Here is an 18853-nt window from a genome sequence, read left to right on the forward strand (position 1 = left end):
GAAACAGACGCATGAACTGCTCTTCCCGTCTAGCGCGGAGACTGGGGGGAGAGCGAGAGTGTGTATATATATCTCTAAGAGAGTGGGCACCAACTGGACGCACTATGCACATAGTCAATTCTGCCAGGAAGTGAGGATCCAAACCGGCCTTGGCGAGATCTGCTTCTTCAATATATATAACGAGTGTGGTACCACCGGTACAGTGGACCTTCTCAACGACTTGTTATGCGACAACCAAAGACAACGCAGCCGGAAGCATCTGATGATTGCCGGAGATTTCAATCTCCACCACCCCGCCTGGGGAGGCATCGAGGCCACACAAGATGCAGATTCTGACAGGCTAATTGAGCTCTGTGACGAAGCAGACCTCGATCTGTGGCTGGAACCTGGCGCGATCACGAGGGACCAGAACGGGGAGCAGACAACGATTGATCTGTTCTTCGGTACGCCGGATCTCACTGAGAGATTAGTGGTGTGCGAGCTGGCCCTAGATTGTTATGCAGATTCAGATCACCTGCCGATCCGTGTACTGATCGACATAGACACACCTACAAAGCCGGCGGAGGCGCAGAGACGAAGGCTCTGGAAGGCTATGGACACTGAGAAATTTGACGTGTTTGTAGCTGACAACCTCCCAATGCCGCCGCAATTGACGACCACCCGACAAATTGACGACGCAGTCGACCACCTGATCGACATCGTACAACGAGGGGTTCACGAATCGACACCATGGGCTAGGTCAAGCCCCTACGCCAATCCATCGTGGACCAAGGAATGTGGAGAGGCTGTCAAGCACTCCCGCCGTATGTTTCGTCAGTATCTCGCGACACATAGTGAGGAGGACTGGGAGACGCACAGACTGGCTAGGAATCAGAAGGGGAAGGTGATCAAAGCCGCTCTCCGGCGTGGCTTTAGGAACTTCATTGAAGAAGCCGTAGATCAGGGCCCCCAGGGTTTGTGGAGAGTGGCCAAATGGGCTAGAGATCGGGGCCAGCAGCAGGGGAGTACTATGCCAGTACTGAAGACAGCTGAAGGAGGGGTTGCAGAGACAGACGAAGAGAAGGTAAATCTACTCCGTAAGGTATTCTTCCCGCAACCACCAGAAGCGGATCTCTCCGACATCCACACCACCCAAAGAGAGCAATTCCAGCTTCCACCGGTAAGCGACACCGAAGTGAGAGCTGCAATAAAGAAGGCGCCACCCGATAAAGCACCTGGATACGACACACTGCCGAACAAACTGTGGCGAGTCCTTGCAGAGCCAGGCTCACGATCAGAGAAGCGATTTGTGTCACTCCTCACTGAGATCTTTGACGCCTGCGTTCAAATTGGACACAACCCCCAGCACTTTCAAACCTCCGTCACAGTGACACTACGGAAAGCCGGCCCACGAGACTACCGAGTCCCTAAATCGTACCGGCCAGTTGCATTACTAAACACGCTCGGCAAGGTCCTCGAGGCAATCGTTGCGACTCGAATTGCATGGCTGGTGGAGGAACACAAACTGCTCCCGGATACACACCTTGGGGGACGGAAAGGGGTATCTGTCGACCATGCAATCCAGTTGATCCTTGGGCGAGTACACCAGGCCTGGGGGGAAGGTAAGATAGCGAGTATATTACTCCTAGATGTCGCTGGAGCGTATGACATGGTCTCTCACGAGAGACTACTGTTCAATATGCAACAAATGGGGCTCGGTGTACTCACTCCGTGGGTACAGTCGTTCCTTACCGGTAGGAGTACGCGGATCAAGCTACCCAACGGCCACCTAAGCGAAGAATTTCCTACACCAACCGGCATCCCACAGGGTTCACCAATCTCACCGATCCTATTCCTACTCTTCAATGCACCACTAGTTCGCGCCTGTACATTACGGGGGCTACACTATGGGGAGAGTGAGGCATACGGTTGGGTGGATGACGTTTGTATTCTGGCTATCTCAAATAGCTATGAAGAGAACGTCCGGTTGTTGGAGAAGGCACTGCAACGAGCGGCCTCCTGGGCTAGCAAACATGCAGCAAAATTCGCACCCGACAAATTTGAATTGATCCATTTCAACAATCCAAAATCCACCGCCACCATCAACACCACTAGCGAAACGCCTCCCCGAAACGCTGACATCTGGGAGGTTCCAGATGATCCATCAGGACATGACGACATGCCGGTGATTATCCCAGGGGACCCGATACCAACCATCCTCGCACCATCAAATACAGCTAAATACCTCGGTGTATGGCTCGACAAGCACCTCAATTTCAAGACACACCGCAAGAAAATGCTCGCAAAGGGAGCTGGCAGTCTGGAAGCACTCCGCGGAATCTCAGGTTCCACTTGGGGGTCATCATTGATCGCAATGCGGAAGGTATACCAGGCAGTCATCATTCCACAGATGCTATGGGGACTGTCTGCGTGGTACTGCCCAGCTGCAAGAGCGACACCAGGTCTCGACAAGCTCACAAACGAACTCACAAAAATCCAAAAACGTGCGGCAATCCTGATTAGCGGTGCCTTCCGGGGAACGGCAGGGGCAGCACTGGATACAGAACTATTTATTACCCCAATCAAACTACGACTGCAGCAAATCGTCGAAGAGACAGCCATACGAATCCTTACCGGCCCGCAATGGGCCTGCCCACAGATTGTCAAAGTAACGAAAACCAGGAAAGCATCGCAAAGGAGTCTCAGTGGATGGTCCCCGACCGAAGCGATTGCGCGGAAGAAACCATTACGCCTACAATTGAGTGAAAAATGGGAGGAAAAACGGGCATTTGTTCTTGCACCATGGGAAGCCCCAATCCCTTGCTTTATTGAGAATCAGGAAGCAGCATTGGAAACCCACAATAGTATTTACGAAGATGTTGCTTGCGATGACCACGGTCGTACCAGCATGATTTTCACAGACGGAAGCGGGTTTGCAGGGCATATTGGCGCATCAACGGCCAGATATTACCCGGAAATAACGTCACAAAGACGATACCTTGGAACGGACTCTCAGTCCACAGTGTACGCTGCCGAGCTCAGCGGCATTGAGATGGCACTTGCCAAAACCAAGGAGGGTACAGACTCAAATCTTAATAACGGACAACCGACGGCTCGAGAAGTGATCATTTTCTCCGACAGCCAAGCTGCCATTCAGGCAGTTCAAAACCCACAGCGACCGTCTGGCCAGTACGTACTCACACACATATACAATCACGTACGGGCCATCCGGTCGCAAAGCCAGCCAACCAAAGTCACCATCAGGTGGATCCCTGCACACGTTGGTGTGGACGGCAATGAATTTGCCGATGGAGAAGCAAAAAGCGCAGCGCTTCTTGGTGCGGGGATGGGAGTTGCGACCGGGAGCGGAACGGGTGAACCGATAACCCGCCTCGCCGCAGCTGCTAAGAGAGCGGTACGCCAGCGAATCAGAGAGCGGTGGGAGAAGCAGTGGGAGCGGGAGAGAACCTCCGCTCCGACAAAGCGCTTAGTGCAGGCGCCGAATAAGAAGACACTTCGTTTGTACGAAGGACTGTCGAAGCCACAATGTGCGATCTTGATTCAGATGCGTACAATGCGGATCGGGCTTAGACACTTCTTGTTCAAAATCAAGGCAGCCGAGACTGACCGGTGTAATTGTGATGAGGGCTCACAAACACCAAAACATATCCTGATACAATGTCCGCGGTACGTAGTGCCGCGTACAAAATTGTGGGAGCAATTGTGGGGTATTGGGATCAACGAGATGGATTACGATAAGATCGTGTCGAACCCGCAGGCCACCCGCTACGTGGTCAACTTCATGCACCGAACAGGTCTCCTCCAGCAGTTTCAACACGTTGGAATCGAGGAGGAAAATGACGACGACGAACCGAGAGGCCTCGCGGCAATGGATCTAGGTGTGGAAGACGATGGGTATTAGCCAATGACGAGAACGATGCTGTGACACGAGAACTCAGCCAAAGTCGACAAACATGCCAATCAACTGGCCAGGACAACGTCACCATCAATTGAAACCGAGGCAGGGGAGACAGCAGGGAGAGAGCAGGGAGAGAGCAAAGAGAGAGAGAGAAAGAGAAGTGAGAGATGGAAGTGAGAGAAGTGAGAGATGGAAGATGGAGGGTGCACTCCATGCAGTCATTATGTTATTTCTTATGTACGGGTTTGGGGATTTGGGGTTTTTAAGGGCTACAGGAATGGGCTGATTCCACTCTCTACAATTAGCATCTATCTGTATACTCTGGGAGAGATCCCGCTCGGCGTTGGGCTTCGAGTTCTTGCTTCGGTTGGATGAAGCGCCTGCATAGTCATACGCAACTAGTTAGACTGCAACAGGTTAATTGAACTTTGATTGATTGATTGATTGATTGAACAGTATCAAGGTATGCTTAATGGGTAAACCGTAGAACTGTTTTTGATTTCTACAGTATATATATCGGCCAGTCAAGGGATCTAGGGGGCCGATGGAGGCTTGGGTTTAGATATTTTTGCTTGAGTTCGAGGTTTCTCCATTTAATAATGAGATTGACATCTTTGAGCCTCGGGACATGTATTATTCAGTATGCTTAGCCTATTCTTGGTACTTCTTTCGCCAGTAAAAACGACGTAAAAGTGGTCGCACGTCGTCTTCTGCCAAACGTTCTTGTTGGCCCAACTCTGCCTGCTTCCCTACCTCGACCAACTTCTCTTTCAATTCCCCAAACGGAACAATCCGCTGATCTAGAGATTTCAGCATCATTCGCACTAAATTCATCGACCCCCTCCTCGCTACCTGCCCTAAAGGGGTGGTACTAAGGTTTGCATGAGTTCGGAGAGGGTCAGCTCCTCGATCCAATAATAGCTGGGATAGATTCAACATTTTCCTATGACCAACATCATACAGAGGGGAGTAGGACCCCCCTTCGATATCAATTCTATATACGATAAGTGTATCTAGAGTAGCAGCCGTAGCATCCCAGTCTTCGCTTGGTGAATCTACTACCCCCATCATATCTTTATTGTCGATTGTGGTCAAGTTGCCGATTAGTCCTCTTTCCAACAGAAGAGTCAAGGATGATGTATCTGATCGAGACAGTATAGTTAGTGTATAGGGCCCTCCCAACTTGGGGACTTTCAGGCATAACCTTATAGTCGGTGCCAAGAAGATATTCTATCATCAATTCTCCACTATAGGCGGCCGCCTCAAGGAATGACGTAGGGTAAGAGTCCGTACCCAAGCGGGGTTCTATGAATGAAGCTCTTTATTGTAAAATATGTGCTACGGCCAGACTTCCAGTACTCAACGCTCTCACGAACACCGATTCGTAGTAAACCTCCTCGACGCTATACTCGACGCCATACTCTGCATTTAGTCCAGGGTCCGCTCCATAATCAAGCAATAGTTCAAGTATTTCAGGCACTTGGGCAGCTTCTATTATGGTTGGTATTGGAGTCATCCCATGCTCTAGCAGAAGCTCGACTATCTCTAAGTAACCTCCTCTAGCCGCCCAATTTAACGCACAACTAGCTTCGTGAGGAGACTTCTGTAGGTCGGGATGCGCCTCTAGTAAGAACCGAACAACTTCATAATGGCCTCTCCTGGCCGCGGTAACGAGGATATTCGCCCCCAACCACGCCCCAATGTGGACATCGGAGCCAGGGGAGACGAAGAGTTTGACAAGCGATAAATAGCCATATCTTACAGCCTCTGAAAGTGGTGAGATATCAAGACCATCAGGGAGTACAAACTCGACACCAGGGGGGACCCCATAATCAAGCAAGAGCCGAACGATATCTTCATGGCCACGACCAGCCGCTAGTATCAACGGACAGCCTTCGTCATCCCTGTAAACTTCCCTAGAAGGGTATCGAAGCCAGCTTCAGTTGAATTTGGATCGACTCCGTATTCCAGTAACAGCCGCACAATAGGTTCATGTCCATAAATACAAGCGAGCGCCATCGGAAGCCATTCTTGATAGTGAGTAGCATGTGGAGAAGCACCAGCTTCCAGTATATATCGTGCAGTTGTTTCCGAGCCTTTGATCGCGGTCCACTCGAGAGCACAGGCGTTCGTGTAGCACGCGTTAAACCGGTATAGGGAAGGATTCAATAGTAGGTAAAATCGTCTGCATGTTTGAACGAGTGCGTTGATGCAATGCTCATCATCGAGAAATTCGGATATCAATATCAAAATCTCGGTTGGGAAATCCAATATATGCATGTTGGGGAAGAAATGAAACGGTCCCAAGGTAGTTGCCTAAGTATGCTGATTGTTGGAGGGGTAGGGTGGTTTGGAAGCAAAGAAAGACCGACAGGTCACATGTCTGCCACGTCTCTCAGGCAGCAGAGGTACACTTGGTTCCCGGAAGATTGAAGCCGTGGCAATAGATGTCGATCGATCTACAACCACTGGATTAAAAGGTCAGATGGTAACTCTATCTTCAGATGATGGCGACCATGATCAAAACGAGGATGAAATGGACCAATGAATGGGGTAGATAAAAGACAGAGAATATGTAGAGGTGAGTAGAGATGTTGAAGGATGCAAGGGTGCGTTTGTGCGGTCTCAAATTGTAGCAGTAGCCCGCAGATAGTCAGGAAACGCAATGTTGTACGCCACCTCATTTTGTTTTGGTCCCAAGGTGACAGCCTGGCAGAAGGATCTGCTTGGAGATACCTGGCACTGTTGGGTGGTCCGATGGCGAGAACAAGTCGCGATCCTGATGTTATTCATACTGCACAAATAGAAAATTCCCTGGTTGGGCGGGAGGTGAATGTTAGACTACGGGTGCCAACTATTTTCACGCATAGGAAGAACTGTTGCTCTATCAAAGGCTGTTTTTCTGTTTTTAAATGTTATAGCTCGGACAATTCTTCTAAGTACTTTCGTTTTCTGGATTCTTAGGTAAATACAGGGGTCACACTTTCACGGAAGAATATATTAATTTTAGTGCTTGCACATTTGCGCAAGTCAATGTGCGCAGGTTCGGGAAGCTAACTTGGGACCCTTCAGTAAATATGAATATCCCTCAGGCTTTTAACATCGCCTCGGTCACGCTCCACAATAAAAAAACTAGTAAAATAACATCGAAATGAAGAGAAAGCTGGACGCCCGGTAGAAACCAGATCTGGCTCACGGAAGCGAACCAGAACCTCTTCTGCACATCCCACGCGGCTAGTTATACCAACAACTAACATTAGATCCATCATATAAGATTGAACCCTAGCGAAGGGTGGCTGGCTGTTCAACATCATCTCGCTCTGCCCTTGTACTATGTTAGAATGGGGAAGGACTCGATAGTCGTTATGAGACTCACTTGTTTTGATTGCGAGTCCAAAATGTCGCCAAGTCTCCAACCGGCAAAGAGCATGGGAACCCTATGGACTCAAACAGTTGAACAATTAACAGGTAGAATCCAAGTAAACTAGCAACAAACAGCGAGGCCCCAGCACCCTGGAAAAGGAAAGTACATGTCAGAATCCAGTCACAATAACAACTAAATCATGAAGACGCGGGTTGATACTCACTTTGACACATCGATCACCAACTGCTGCATTCGCTTGGCCTAGTGCCCAATAGGCTGACGACAGAAGAAGGAAAACCAAGAGCAGGCAGAGGAAAATGAGTGTGTATACCACATTGATTCGCGTTGCACAAATCATGAAAATGAACATGAGAACAGCCATGGTTATAAATAGAAACGCTGGTGTTGTCAGAGCTTTTCATCAAATTCCAGGAGCTTTGTTTGCACTTACCGTATGTATTCATGAAGCTTTCACTGGCTAGCCCGGCTGCTGTATCGGTGGTTGACGAGGAATATGGGGCTATAAAGTATGAGCAAACTGATACCTCCACCTTGATGGAATGATATATTTGATTGAGACAAACCGACCGGCTGCATTGAATGCGGGAATCATTGTGGCTGCGAACGCGAACCAAAAGCCGCCTTGGTAAAGTATCAGCAATATGAACGAGTAATCGAGGCTTCTCGCATGAGGTAAAAAAACATACCAATAGTGCCAAACACAACACAGGGAAAGGTATTTCCGATGATGAACTCAAGAATACTCGTGATGAGCAACAAAAGACCACCAAGGAAGACGATAGGTCCACTGTTCAGTTCATTAGATGAAGCTCCCTGGCCGATTTATTGATTGTCTCACATGAAAGCGACTCCATTTCCACTAGCTCCTCTCCAGGCCATCAGACAGCATGAAAGGGGGGTGGTGGTGATAACAAAACCTCCTAGTGCTCTGGATATTGAACCATGAAGTTAGATCAACATGCCATGCTTTAAGAGGATAATGTTCGAAAACTCACAATGGTGTCGGATTTCCAACCTTCCTGGCTAGTGGTGATTGGCGAACCGTCATGGGAGTCAAATAAAGCCTTTCAAATTGTTCGGATGACAGTGTCACCGATGTTGGCACTGTAGTGAGCCCATTGTGAGTGTTCTCCCTGTTGTGATAAGTCCCCTTGGACTCGTCATTTTGGCTCATGTCACTGTCCATTTTGTTCAGGCTTGGATGGATATCTCTAGTACCAAAGTGCAGAAGAATATGCCGTAGGAGATAATGAGAATGCAAGCTCTGAGAAACGAGCCTTGTAGCTCTTCAACATCCGGGGACTGTGGGACTTTTAAACCTTCCCCAGACTTTGTGGCTGGAGTGAACTACGGGGTAATTGATCTTGGCTCATTCCACTGTTGAAAGGGGGAAAGCATAATCATACTCCTTTCCACCGCATCCAATCAGACGGTCGATGTGGAATATATTGATTTGCAGCAAGGCCGGAAGACCCCAGAACGCGAAGTGAACCCAATAAAGGGTCAACGTAAATAGTGGATCCACTGGCGAGCTGATCCGGGGCTGACCAATGGGGCATATCGATGTGCTGTGTCCCGTATGCAGCAGGTTTCCAACCATGGTGATCGTTACCTTGGTTGAATTGCATTTCTTCCCGCTCTCAAGGTTGCCATTGAAACTTTCACGTCGGGGCTTCGGATCCCCAGAGATGCGAAAGAGTTTCATATTTGACTTTCCTTTTGTGTGGGGAATGTAGATCAGGGATCTTGGATAGAGTCGAAGGATCACCATGTGCCAAGAGTCGACGCGTATGGTTCGGCCCATGCGGATCCGAAATTTCATGCGGAGCCGCACGGCTAAAATCAACCCTTGGAAGCTGATCAAAACATTTTCCAAGGTTGGCGATCTACCCCCGCATTACTTTGAAGTGGAAGACAGCTCAGATATTCTGATCTGGGAAACGGACCCAACCATTGTAAATTCCAACTAGGCTGGTCATAATGCGGAGCCGCTCAAAATGGCGTCTCAAATTCCACATGGCATTAGATATACATATTACTTATGAACACCTTGGTGACCGTAGCTTTTGGGGACCCTTAGTGTTAGCGACTTTCATAACGTACCATTGACCTTGGTATATATAAAACCCGGTGCCAAGTTACTTGTAACGATAACCGTGACACTATCTCGCTTCCCTTGAAGATCAAACACTGCGCAAGTTCAATATGACGAGTTTGAGCATGGCATCCCGCAACGAATTTCAGATCCCACGCCCCCGCAAAAAGGCTAGAAGATCCTGCTTGTATTGTCAAAAGGCCCATAAAACATGCGGTAAGCTCGGGGATCCTGCCGTGTTGTCTCGAGCAAGCATATTTCGAGAATAATAAACTGACAAGGCACGGTAGGAAATGAACGCCCTTGTGGGCAATGTGTGAAGCGCAACATGCCATCGCAATGTGTCGATGGAATCCGAAAACCGCCTAAATATCTCAATGAAAATACGAAAAAATCACGCAAGGCTGGCTTGTATCGCGATGTTGCTTCTCCGCAGCAAACCCAGTCTCAACGAGATGGTATTCACGATACTACATATCATGGGTCAGTTTAATTCCCCTCTAGGGCTATCGCGTCATTATGTTAATATTGAGTGTAGCAACGAGATCATTGAACAAGAAGCCAATAATGACGGGCATATCAAATACTACAGAAGCGACTCATTTGAGGAAGTCTTCGATGAAGTTATTGATTCAAACTTTTTCTATACCGAAAGATCGAGTTCCAAATTCGGGAATCAACCTTCTGAGGGGGGTATTGTTAAGGGAAATGATAATTTTGTGACTTTCTTCTCAGATGCTGCATTTGCGACGTGGTCTGAGAGATCGTCCAGTGTATCTGAAGATAGTGAGCTAGGGACCTCATACCAAGCTCCGGAGGACGACTTGGAAGCCAGCTTGGTCGAGTTACAAAGACATGCAAGAGACGAACCATATTCCGGATTTGCTATCAGCAGTGGCTGGTCAAGCACATTCTTTCCGCACGAAGTGGAAGAAGAACCCAATAATTGTTGCTGAATATGGCAGACAGAGATGGCTCTTAGGTGTTCGATTTCCGGGTATTTGTCTTTGCCATAATTTTCCAGCTTGCCGTCTTCTTTTTTTTCTTGTACGACTAGCAATTTGAACTCCAGAAATGTAATTATACCAATATTCCTTATGAAAAACCACGGTCGCTAGGGTTAAGTGTTAAGCCTAGTCAAAATATTTTTAAATATATCTGTTGTATTGCCTCAAACGGCAACCCCCAGCTGCTCTAGTAATTTAAACCCCTTTTGGATGGTTGGTTCCTCCACGAAGCATCTCTATCCCTTCATTTGTTCAGGCTCCTGTATACCCTTAAGCGCGTTTGTGAGGCCAAAGATCGTCCCGAATCCAGACAAGAGTGCATTTCGGTGAAAACATTCCATCCAATCACATTCGCTATCCGTGCGGCTCCGCATGGAGGGCCGTGCGGGATCCCCGCAAACCTTCCCCGCATTAACCTTCGGCGTTCCAAATCGAGGTGTATGACGTTAGAGGTGTAGGTCAAACACACTCCTTCCCAATCAATCTACTTTGTACCCACTGCATATTCCGGCTCTTCCTAACCATTGATGCATTCCGGTGGGCCGACCTAATTTGACCAGCTGGCAGGAAATCTGGGAATAGAATCGACAGGCCCCACCCCGCCGTCTGTTACCCCGGACATCCCCACCCAACACATTTAGCTATAAAGCTGCAATTGAAGCCCAGAAAACAATCATCAACTCATCGAAGAACACTTCTTCATTCTACACTTTTACGACTCATCTCAAACTTGATTTTCATCTCATCAACATGTCCATCCCCGAGACTCAATGGGCGCAGGTGGCCGAGAAGATCGGAGGGCCACTTGTCCTCAAGCAAATCCCCGTTCCTAAGCCAGGCCCTGATCAAATTCTCGTCAAGATTCGCTACTCAGGAGTTTGCCATACCGACTACCATGCGATGATGGGCCACTGGCCCATTCCAGTTAAGATGCCTCTGGTCGGTGGCCACGAAGGAGCTGGAGTGGTCGTGGCCAAGGGTGATCTCGTGAGCACCTTTGATGTCGGTGACCACGCTGGAATTAAGTGGCTCAACGGCTCGTGCTCTGAGTGTGAATTCTGCAGACAATCCGATACCCCTCTGTGCGCTCATGCGCAACTTTCTGGATACACTGTCGATGGTACTTTCCAGCAATACGCCGTCGGAAAGGCCACCCATGCTTCTAAGATCCCTAAGGGTGTTCCTCTTGATGCAGCGGCTCCAGTACTCTGCGCCGGTATCACTGTTTACAAGGGATTGAAGGAATCCGGCGTTCGTCCTGGCCAGACAGTTGCTATTGTTGGAGCAGGCGGTGGTCTTGGATCGCTCGCACAGCAGTACGCAAAGGCCATGGGTCTTAGAGTAGTTGCTATCGATGGAGGCGACGAGAAGAGAGAGATGTGTGAGCAGCTTGGCACAGAGGTATGATCATAAATCCTCCACACCCAAATATTCCTCTACATCAAACAGGTTACTAACAAAACCAACAAAACAGACCTATGTTGATTTCACTAAGTCCAAAGATCTTGTTGCCGACGTGAAAGCGGCAACTCCCGGTGGTCTTGGTGCCCATGCCGTTATTTTATTGGCTGTTTCAGAGAAGCCTTTCCAGCAAGCCTCGGAATACGTTCGCTCCCGAGGAACAATTGTTGCAATTGGATTACCCCCCGATGCATTCCTCAAGGCCCCTGTGATTAATACCGTCGTCCGTATGATCACTATCAAGGGAAGCTACGTTGGAAATCAACAGGATGGCGTTGAAGCTATTGACTTCTTCGCTCGGGGCTTGATCAAAGCTCCATTCAAGCTGGCACCTTTGAAGGATCTCCCTAAGATCTTCGAGCTTATGGGTATGTCACACTCTCCGACTTATATACGAGGCTGAAACTAACTTGAAATAGAACAAGGCAAGATTGCCGGCCGCTATGTGCTCGAGTTGCCAGAGTAAATGGTGATTGATGATTGATGACTCGTGCTACGGGGACAGATTTTGCACTAGGAGTATGCTGTATATAGGTGTGGAGAATTGCGTGCGAGTTCATGTGATATATAAATTGAGATACTGAAATTGATTCACTTTCAACGATTCATACACAAGAAACCATTCAGCACCGTATCTTATTGCTCTGCCGTTCAAATAAGACAGACGTCGACTTTGAGTTTTTAGAGCTATTCTCTGCATTTCCCTGGTCTCCACACACCCTCGGGAACCAGAAGCTTGTCATAGAGTTAGTCACCGCACCCTGACCCCCCCAGCTGTGGACTCTGGATTTGGGGGCCAACGAGACTATGCCGTACCTCACATGTGTTAGATTAAGGAATATTAGTAAGAGACCGGGTGGGATTCATTGTGGATGGCCCTGCTGGATTGGGAAGAATACTAGATATTCAAGCATAATACATGTACGAAATAAATAGTTACAGTGTACTAAAATCAAATGTGAAAGTTCTACGTATTTTGGGTATGTTGGAATAGTTGAGCGCGAATTATTAGAGCTAAATGGTGATATGAAATGAAGAGGATTGGATGGAACGCCTCACTTCCTCTGCAGGCAGTACCCCACATTCTTTCCCGTCGCAGGACACTTCCAAAAATACGGGGTTGATTGATTCCCCGCTTTTAGCTCCTAACTAGACAGTGCTATTGGTCCGGACGAAGGGAAGTGTACCTAAGTGAATTAAAGGGAAAGCTGGGGTACGGGAGCGGAGCCGCACCCCCACACAGCGAGAAACATCGGGCCGGCGTTTATCGATCTCAATGCTACCCCCCGCGCTGTGCGGAACCGAGAATTCTCGCCCCCCCGGGTCCTTCTCAGTAATCATATAAGAGTGCCGTTGATGTCTCGCATTCTAACAATCTCACATTCTCACATATCTCAGATATCTCACATTCTATTAAAAACCTCTTATCTGACTCTTATTCTTCAATCATGGCGCTTTCTCAAACCGTCGAGACTCCCGTGCTCACATATGAGCAGCCTTTGGGACTGTAAGTTGGCCCGAACAACAACAAAGCTCACTGCATCTATTCGATAATCTAACATAACTCATCAGATTCATCAACAACGAATTTGTCAAGGGTGTGGATGGCAAAACCTTTGAGACAATCAACCCTCACAACGAGAAACCTATTGTAGCCGTCCACGAAGGCACAGCAGATGATGTCAACATTGCTGTGAAAGCTGCTCGCACTGCACTGAACGGAGAATGGAAGCAAATCACTCCGTCCGAACGTGGTCGTCTCCTTACTCGTCTCGCAGACTTCCTGGAACGCGACATCGATACGTTGGCCGCTATTGAAGCCCTTGACAATGGCAAGGGAGTGTCAATGGCTAAAGGCGACGTTACCGCCTCTGCCGGATGTCTACGCTACTATGGTGGCTGGGCCGACAAGATTTACGGTCAAACGATTGACACCGATACCAATAGCTTGACATACACACGCCACGAACCAGTAGGTGTGTGTGGCCAAATTATTCCCTGGAACTTCCCGCTCTTGATGTTCGCTTGGAAGATCGGCCCTGCCCTGGCTACTGGAAATACAATTGTTATGAAAACGGCCGAACAAACACCCCTATCTGGCCTCTACGTGGCTAAGCTTATCAAAGAAGCGGGATTCCCTCCCGGAGTGGTCAACGTTATCTCAGGATTTGGGAGAAATGCCGGCGCAGCGATTGCCTCTCACATGGACATCGACAAGGTCGCTTTCACTGGATCGACTCTAGTCGGACGTCAGATTATGAAATCTGCAGCCGACAGCAACTTGAAGAAGGTGACCCTCGAACTAGGTGGCAAGTCGCCGAACATCGTTCTTCCTGATGCAAACCTGGAGGAAGCAATTGAATGGGTCAATCTGGGCATTTTCTTCAACCATGGACAGTGTTGCTGCGCAGGCTCTCGCATTCTTGTTCACGAAGCTGTCTATGATAAGTTCCTCGAGCTTTTCAAGAAGCGCGCAGAGCAAAACAAGGTCGGAGACCCATTCCACTCTGAGACTTTCCAGGGACCACAGGTGTCTCAGATCCAATATGACCGGATTATGGGTTATATTCAGGATGGAAAGGGTGCAGGTGCCACAGTTGTCACGGGTGGCGATCGCCATGGCAGCGAAGGATACTACATTCAACCCACTATCTTTGCCGATGTCACTGAGAACATGACGATCGTGAAAGAAGAGATCTTCGGACCCGTCTGCACAGTGCAGAAGGTTCAGAGTGAGGAGGAGGCTATTCAAGTTGCCAATGACACAAACTACGGTAAGTACTACGCGATTTCCTACATCCAATCTGGTTCCCACGGGCTGACCATTGATAAAAAAAATAGGCTTGGCCGCAGCTGTCCACACCACGAACATTAACACTGCCATCAGAGTGTCCAACGCTGTCAAAGCAGGGTGAGTCAATTAAATTGAGCAGCAGTTCTCCAGGACACATGAATTTACTGACATATCCTTTCTAACAGAACCGTGTGGGTTAACAACTACAACACCCTTCACTACCAGATGCCGTTCGGTGGTTTCAAAGAATCGGGAATTGGCCGAGAGCTTGGATCATACGCCCTCGAGAACTACACCGAGGTGAAGACCGTCCGCATCCACCTTTCCAAGTCATGAGCGTCCGATCGCCGGAAAGAATTCTAACTGCTTTTTACGTTTCCAATCTGTACATACCATGGAAATTCAACTCTACAAACATACCAAGTGCACAAAATACGTAGATTTCAATTTGCAGGGCGTTTTGCCTATGGTAAAAGTAGAAGTCATCGTCGACAGTGACTCGACCAATCAGCGAAACATATACCAATCAATTGGTTAGAGAGCTTGGTCTGGATAAGGAGAAATTAAATTGGCAGTCTACTTTGTATGGGGGAATTCTCGTAGTACCCCTGTATGTCGATCACAATCTCTTGGCTGCCTGGCACATTCAATTGGGCGATCATATCGAAGATTGATCTGCGGTGAGATTGTAGGGTAACTCTGCGGCGGACAAACCCGTGACCACATACTTGGGGGTTTGATACGATTGGTTCGGTCTCGGCAAGACAATCCTCCGGTCCGCTTTCAGGACTCCGCGTCATCCCAAGAATGCGCCAAGTTCTGACCTGTCGTGTAACATTAGCCGCTAATATATACATGCGCTGGGATTGTTTATCCTTCAATATAATCGTTTTACAATATGGCACACTTTGCAGTATCTGTCTTAACCCAGCATCTCATCAAAAGCAATACTGAGGTAGACTCGAATTATAGTTCCACTTCCACTGGACCGAAAATGAATCGTGTCGACCCGTGGACGGATGATGCGCTAGCTTCTCCACCTTTCCCCCACCCAAACTCACTCCGCACTCCGCAGAGTTCACGTGGTCCCCGGGGAAATTCGAAATATCCTGGCCTGCAGACTCTTTCCGTACTTTTCTACATATTGGAGTGACACAGCTTTATTCTTTTTGCCAAGTACAACTGACCACCAGTACTACATGGGATCGTTCAACATGGAAGACTCTCGTCGACGTCAGCTTCATAGCTGTGATCCTTGTCGCAAGGGCAAAAGAGGCTGCGACGCACCTGTTCGTTAATATGTTTCCGCGTCATCAACGGCGAATGCTGACTTCGATACTTAGAAAGAACGCCAACAGAGTGCATTCAGTTCTTGCTCCAACTGCACACGATGGAAAAAGGAGTGCACATTCAATTGGATCTCTTCAAAACGCGTGGACTCGAGAGGGAGTCGAAAACGAATCAAGACCAACACCACAAGCGCAACAATTATACGCTCTGACGACGAAGCTCTTGATGAGATACTGCGCTCTGTGCAAACGCACCCTGCCAATCTCGGGGGATTGCTTAGCCCCCCCGAAACCTCGGACTATGCCTCGTCCTCATCCTCTTCGCACCCGGAACATCACTTTCTCGAGTCATTCCAACTCAATAATCCAAGTAGCGATCAGCCTCAAGTATCTCCTTGGACGATGGATATCCCATATGATTTGCAATTTACTAGCTCAAATCCACTTGCATCTCCGGACTCTTCCGTGGAATCCGACGCGCAGTGTGAGATTTTGAATTTGGCACCAACCTTTGTCGAGGGCACTTACGATTTGTCACCGCAACATGAATATGCCCCCAGCTCTCATCTCATACCAACGGTTTCAGCATGGAAACAGAGGCGAGACAAGCATCCACCAGAGTCTGAGTCTGACCGCAGTTCAAACCCAGAGTTACAATGGGACTTCTGCATCGCTTCCGAAAATACGGCAAAGCAAAATGCCCGTGCAACAATGTCACGCAACCTAGTCCGCATATACCACGACAGCATGGAGAATGCTTTGTCATGTTGGTTGACAGAGCACAACTGCCCTTACAGCGACTCAATTAGCCAGGTGGTTCCTCATCGAGAGATGAAAGCATGGGGACCGAGTTGGTCAAACAGAATGTGTATTCGGGTCTGTCAGTTGGATCGGGTATCGTCCTCAATACGCGGCAGAGCTTTAAGCGCGGAGGAAGATACGAAGGCGGCTCGAGCACTTCATCTAGCCATTATGTCTTTCGCATCGCAGTGGACTCAACATGCACAGAAGGGCACCGGTGCGACGGTTCCCTCGGCAATCGACCATGATGAGAGATCAATACGAGAGAAAGTGTGGAACGAAGCACGCCAGGCTTTGGAGCACTCGAGCCACATTCCCTCTTTTCGTATCGCCTTCGCAAACATCATTTTCTCTTTGACACAAAGTCCGCTGGACAAAGGACAAGACGCAACCTTGGGCGAGCTTTTGGAGAATGATCGCGCGCCAATATTTCTAGAAACGGCTAACCGACAAATTTTCACTTTTCGGCGCAAGTTCACAAAATTGCAGCGAGAGGCTGCTCCCAAAGTGAGAGAGCTTGGGAGGGGTTCGATAGACTCGACAACAGGAAGCGTTCTGGAAATGCCACAAATTTCAGAACCTCCGCAACTCGATCCCCTTCTGACTAGCCAAGAACACCGCACAACGCTAGATCTCATGTTTTGGTTGGGCGTGATGTTTGATACCCTAAGTTCTGCAATGTATCAGCGTCCATTGGTGGTATCGGATGAGGATAGTCAAATTACATCGGCCTCGCCGTCAACACCTGACCCGAGAGATGAAATTGACCTTGATCACTGGGATATCACAGCAAGCAAGACACGTGGGAAACAGGATGTGTGGGGTGATTTATTCCTTCGTTCTGCGATAGAACGTCAAGGATCGAGCCAAGACCAGCCGAGGTGGCCATGCTCCTACCAAGAAGCCGCATCCGTCCTTTCGGAGGCGACTCCTGTGAAAGTGCTGCTGTATCGTCGAGTGACACAGCTCCAAACTCTGGTTTACCGAGGCGCAAGTCCCGAGCATATTGAAAAGTTCATCCAGAAAACGCTGTCGGTCTGCCAACACTGGGATTCCACATATCAGGGTTTCATGGTTGATTGCGTCAACAATCATGAACTACTTCCTTCTCGCATACAGTCGTGGTACGTCATCCTCGACGGCCACTGGCACCTCGCTGTGATGCTTTTGGCGGATGTCCTCGAGAGCATTGACAAATGCAGACTCGGATCTGATGTTGCATGTGAGGCTCGACAATCTACACACTTGGTTGCCACGCTTCGAATGAATAATGCGTTGGCAGTTGGCGGACTTGCTCGAGCTTCGATACAAGGGCAGGACTCGTTCATGAACCGTCATTTCCATGATTCGCTCAGTGAAGTGGCTTTCTTAGTTGAACCGTGGACGGCCGTGTTGGTCCATTGCTTTGCCAAGGCGGGATCTATCATGCTAGAAACTTTGGATATTTCGGGAGATCAAAATGTGTATACTGAGTGCGTACGGCAGAATTGTGAGTTCTTGATCCGTGCGCTCCAATACCTCGGAAGAAAGTCCGACATGGCCTTTTTGGCGGCTCGGAATTTGTTAAGGTCTTTGGAATCAAAACTTGCCTTGGTGTCTTGAGAGATCCAATGGGTACAAATCACTTCTATGTCGAATATGGGTTATTTTGCTCAGAAAATCATGACGCTGTCAATTGGAGATCTAGCCTGCGCTACAGGTTCTATTGGCAAAGGCGCTTTTCCACAGAGTGACATTTGCGCATCCGTCCAGCTGGCTGAGATTCAGCTTAAGTTTAATCCATGGTTGAGATCCCCCACTGTTGGGCATGTCCATTGTCACCTGGGCTCATCAGAGCAAGTGTCCACTGCGAATGCATCCCATCGTCCGATCGTCCTAATTTGGAGGAGCGGGTCCTGCCTAGCCGGAACCACCCGATTCCATAACCACCCCCCAGGCGTCCCCACAGACACATTGGACACCTGCGCAAATTATTTTTCAATGTATTGTAATATTTTTTGGTACTTTTCATCTTACTGGTGGAGGATAAATTCAATTGAATGTTGGCCAAGTCAACCTAAGGTCATTATACTCTACTATATGTGTAACACATACTGCATATCTCACCTGAAGTAAAGTTCCAG

The 18853-nt window shown here is 48.6% G+C and overlaps 6 protein-coding genes across 6 annotated transcripts; 4 read left to right on the forward strand and 2 right to left on the reverse strand.

Annotated features, from left to right (window-relative positions):
- Nucleotides 1-7066: 7066 nt before the first annotated feature.
- N7455_007739 (uncharacterized protein) lies at nucleotides 7067-8481 on the reverse strand. Its single transcript, XM_040958511.2, has 8 exons — nucleotides 8279-8481; nucleotides 8122-8211; nucleotides 7970-8070; nucleotides 7851-7904; nucleotides 7714-7782; nucleotides 7486-7661; nucleotides 7275-7411; nucleotides 7067-7223 (listed from the first exon to the last, which is right to left on the reverse strand). Exons 1-8 carry the CDS (start codon nucleotides 8467-8469, stop codon nucleotides 7181-7183), a joined length of 861 nt encoding a protein of 286 aa, XP_040811090.1. The 5' UTR covers nucleotides 8470-8481; the 3' UTR covers nucleotides 7067-7180.
- Nucleotides 8482-8652: 171 nt separating this feature from the next.
- Nucleotides 8653-8883, reverse strand: N7455_007740 (uncharacterized protein; the record flags this gene model as incomplete). The annotated part of the gene is made up of 1 exon (XM_065605721.1): nucleotides 8653-8883. One exon carries the CDS (start codon nucleotides 8881-8883, stop codon nucleotides 8653-8655), a length of 231 nt encoding a protein of 76 aa, XP_065460670.1.
- Nucleotides 8884-9706: 823 nt separating this feature from the next.
- N7455_007741 (uncharacterized protein) lies at nucleotides 9707-10334 on the forward strand (the record flags this gene model as incomplete). The annotated part of the gene is made up of 2 exons (XM_040958507.2): nucleotides 9707-9861; nucleotides 9917-10334. 2 exons carry the CDS (start codon nucleotides 9707-9709, stop codon nucleotides 10332-10334), a joined length of 573 nt encoding a protein of 190 aa, XP_040811061.2.
- Nucleotides 10335-11000: 666 nt separating this feature from the next.
- On the forward strand, nucleotides 11001-12402 carry N7455_007742 (zinc-dependent alcohol dehydrogenase; the record flags this gene model as incomplete). The annotated part of the gene is made up of 3 exons (XM_040958429.2): nucleotides 11001-11786; nucleotides 11860-12214; nucleotides 12266-12402. Coding segments are annotated over 3 exons (1188 nt in total), but the record flags the coding sequence as incomplete, so codon positions are not given.
- An 892-nt stretch (nucleotides 12403-13294) lies between these two features.
- Nucleotides 13295-14976, forward strand: N7455_007743 (aldehyde dehydrogenase family protein; the record flags this gene model as incomplete). The annotated part of the gene is made up of 4 exons (XM_040958493.2): nucleotides 13295-13353; nucleotides 13419-14620; nucleotides 14688-14757; nucleotides 14826-14976. The coding sequence occupies 4 exons, from the start codon at nucleotides 13295-13297 to the stop codon at nucleotides 14974-14976; spliced, it is 1482 nt and encodes a 493-aa protein (XP_040811067.1).
- Nucleotides 14977-15854: 878 nt separating this feature from the next.
- Nucleotides 15855-18332, forward strand: N7455_007744 (Zn(II)2Cys6 transcription factor domain-containing protein; the record flags this gene model as incomplete). The annotated part of the gene is made up of 2 exons (XM_040958466.2): nucleotides 15855-15929; nucleotides 15984-18332. 2 exons carry the CDS (start codon nucleotides 15855-15857, stop codon nucleotides 18330-18332), a joined length of 2424 nt encoding a protein of 807 aa, XP_040811145.2.
- Between the last annotated feature and the right edge of the window lie 521 nt (nucleotides 18333-18853).

This window comes from Penicillium solitum (assembly GCF_028829755.1).
Source record: "Penicillium solitum strain IBT 25940 chromosome Unknown utg000005l_segment0_segment0, whole genome shotgun sequence".
Lineage (NCBI taxonomy): Eukaryota > Fungi > Ascomycota > Eurotiomycetes > Eurotiales > Aspergillaceae > Penicillium > Penicillium solitum.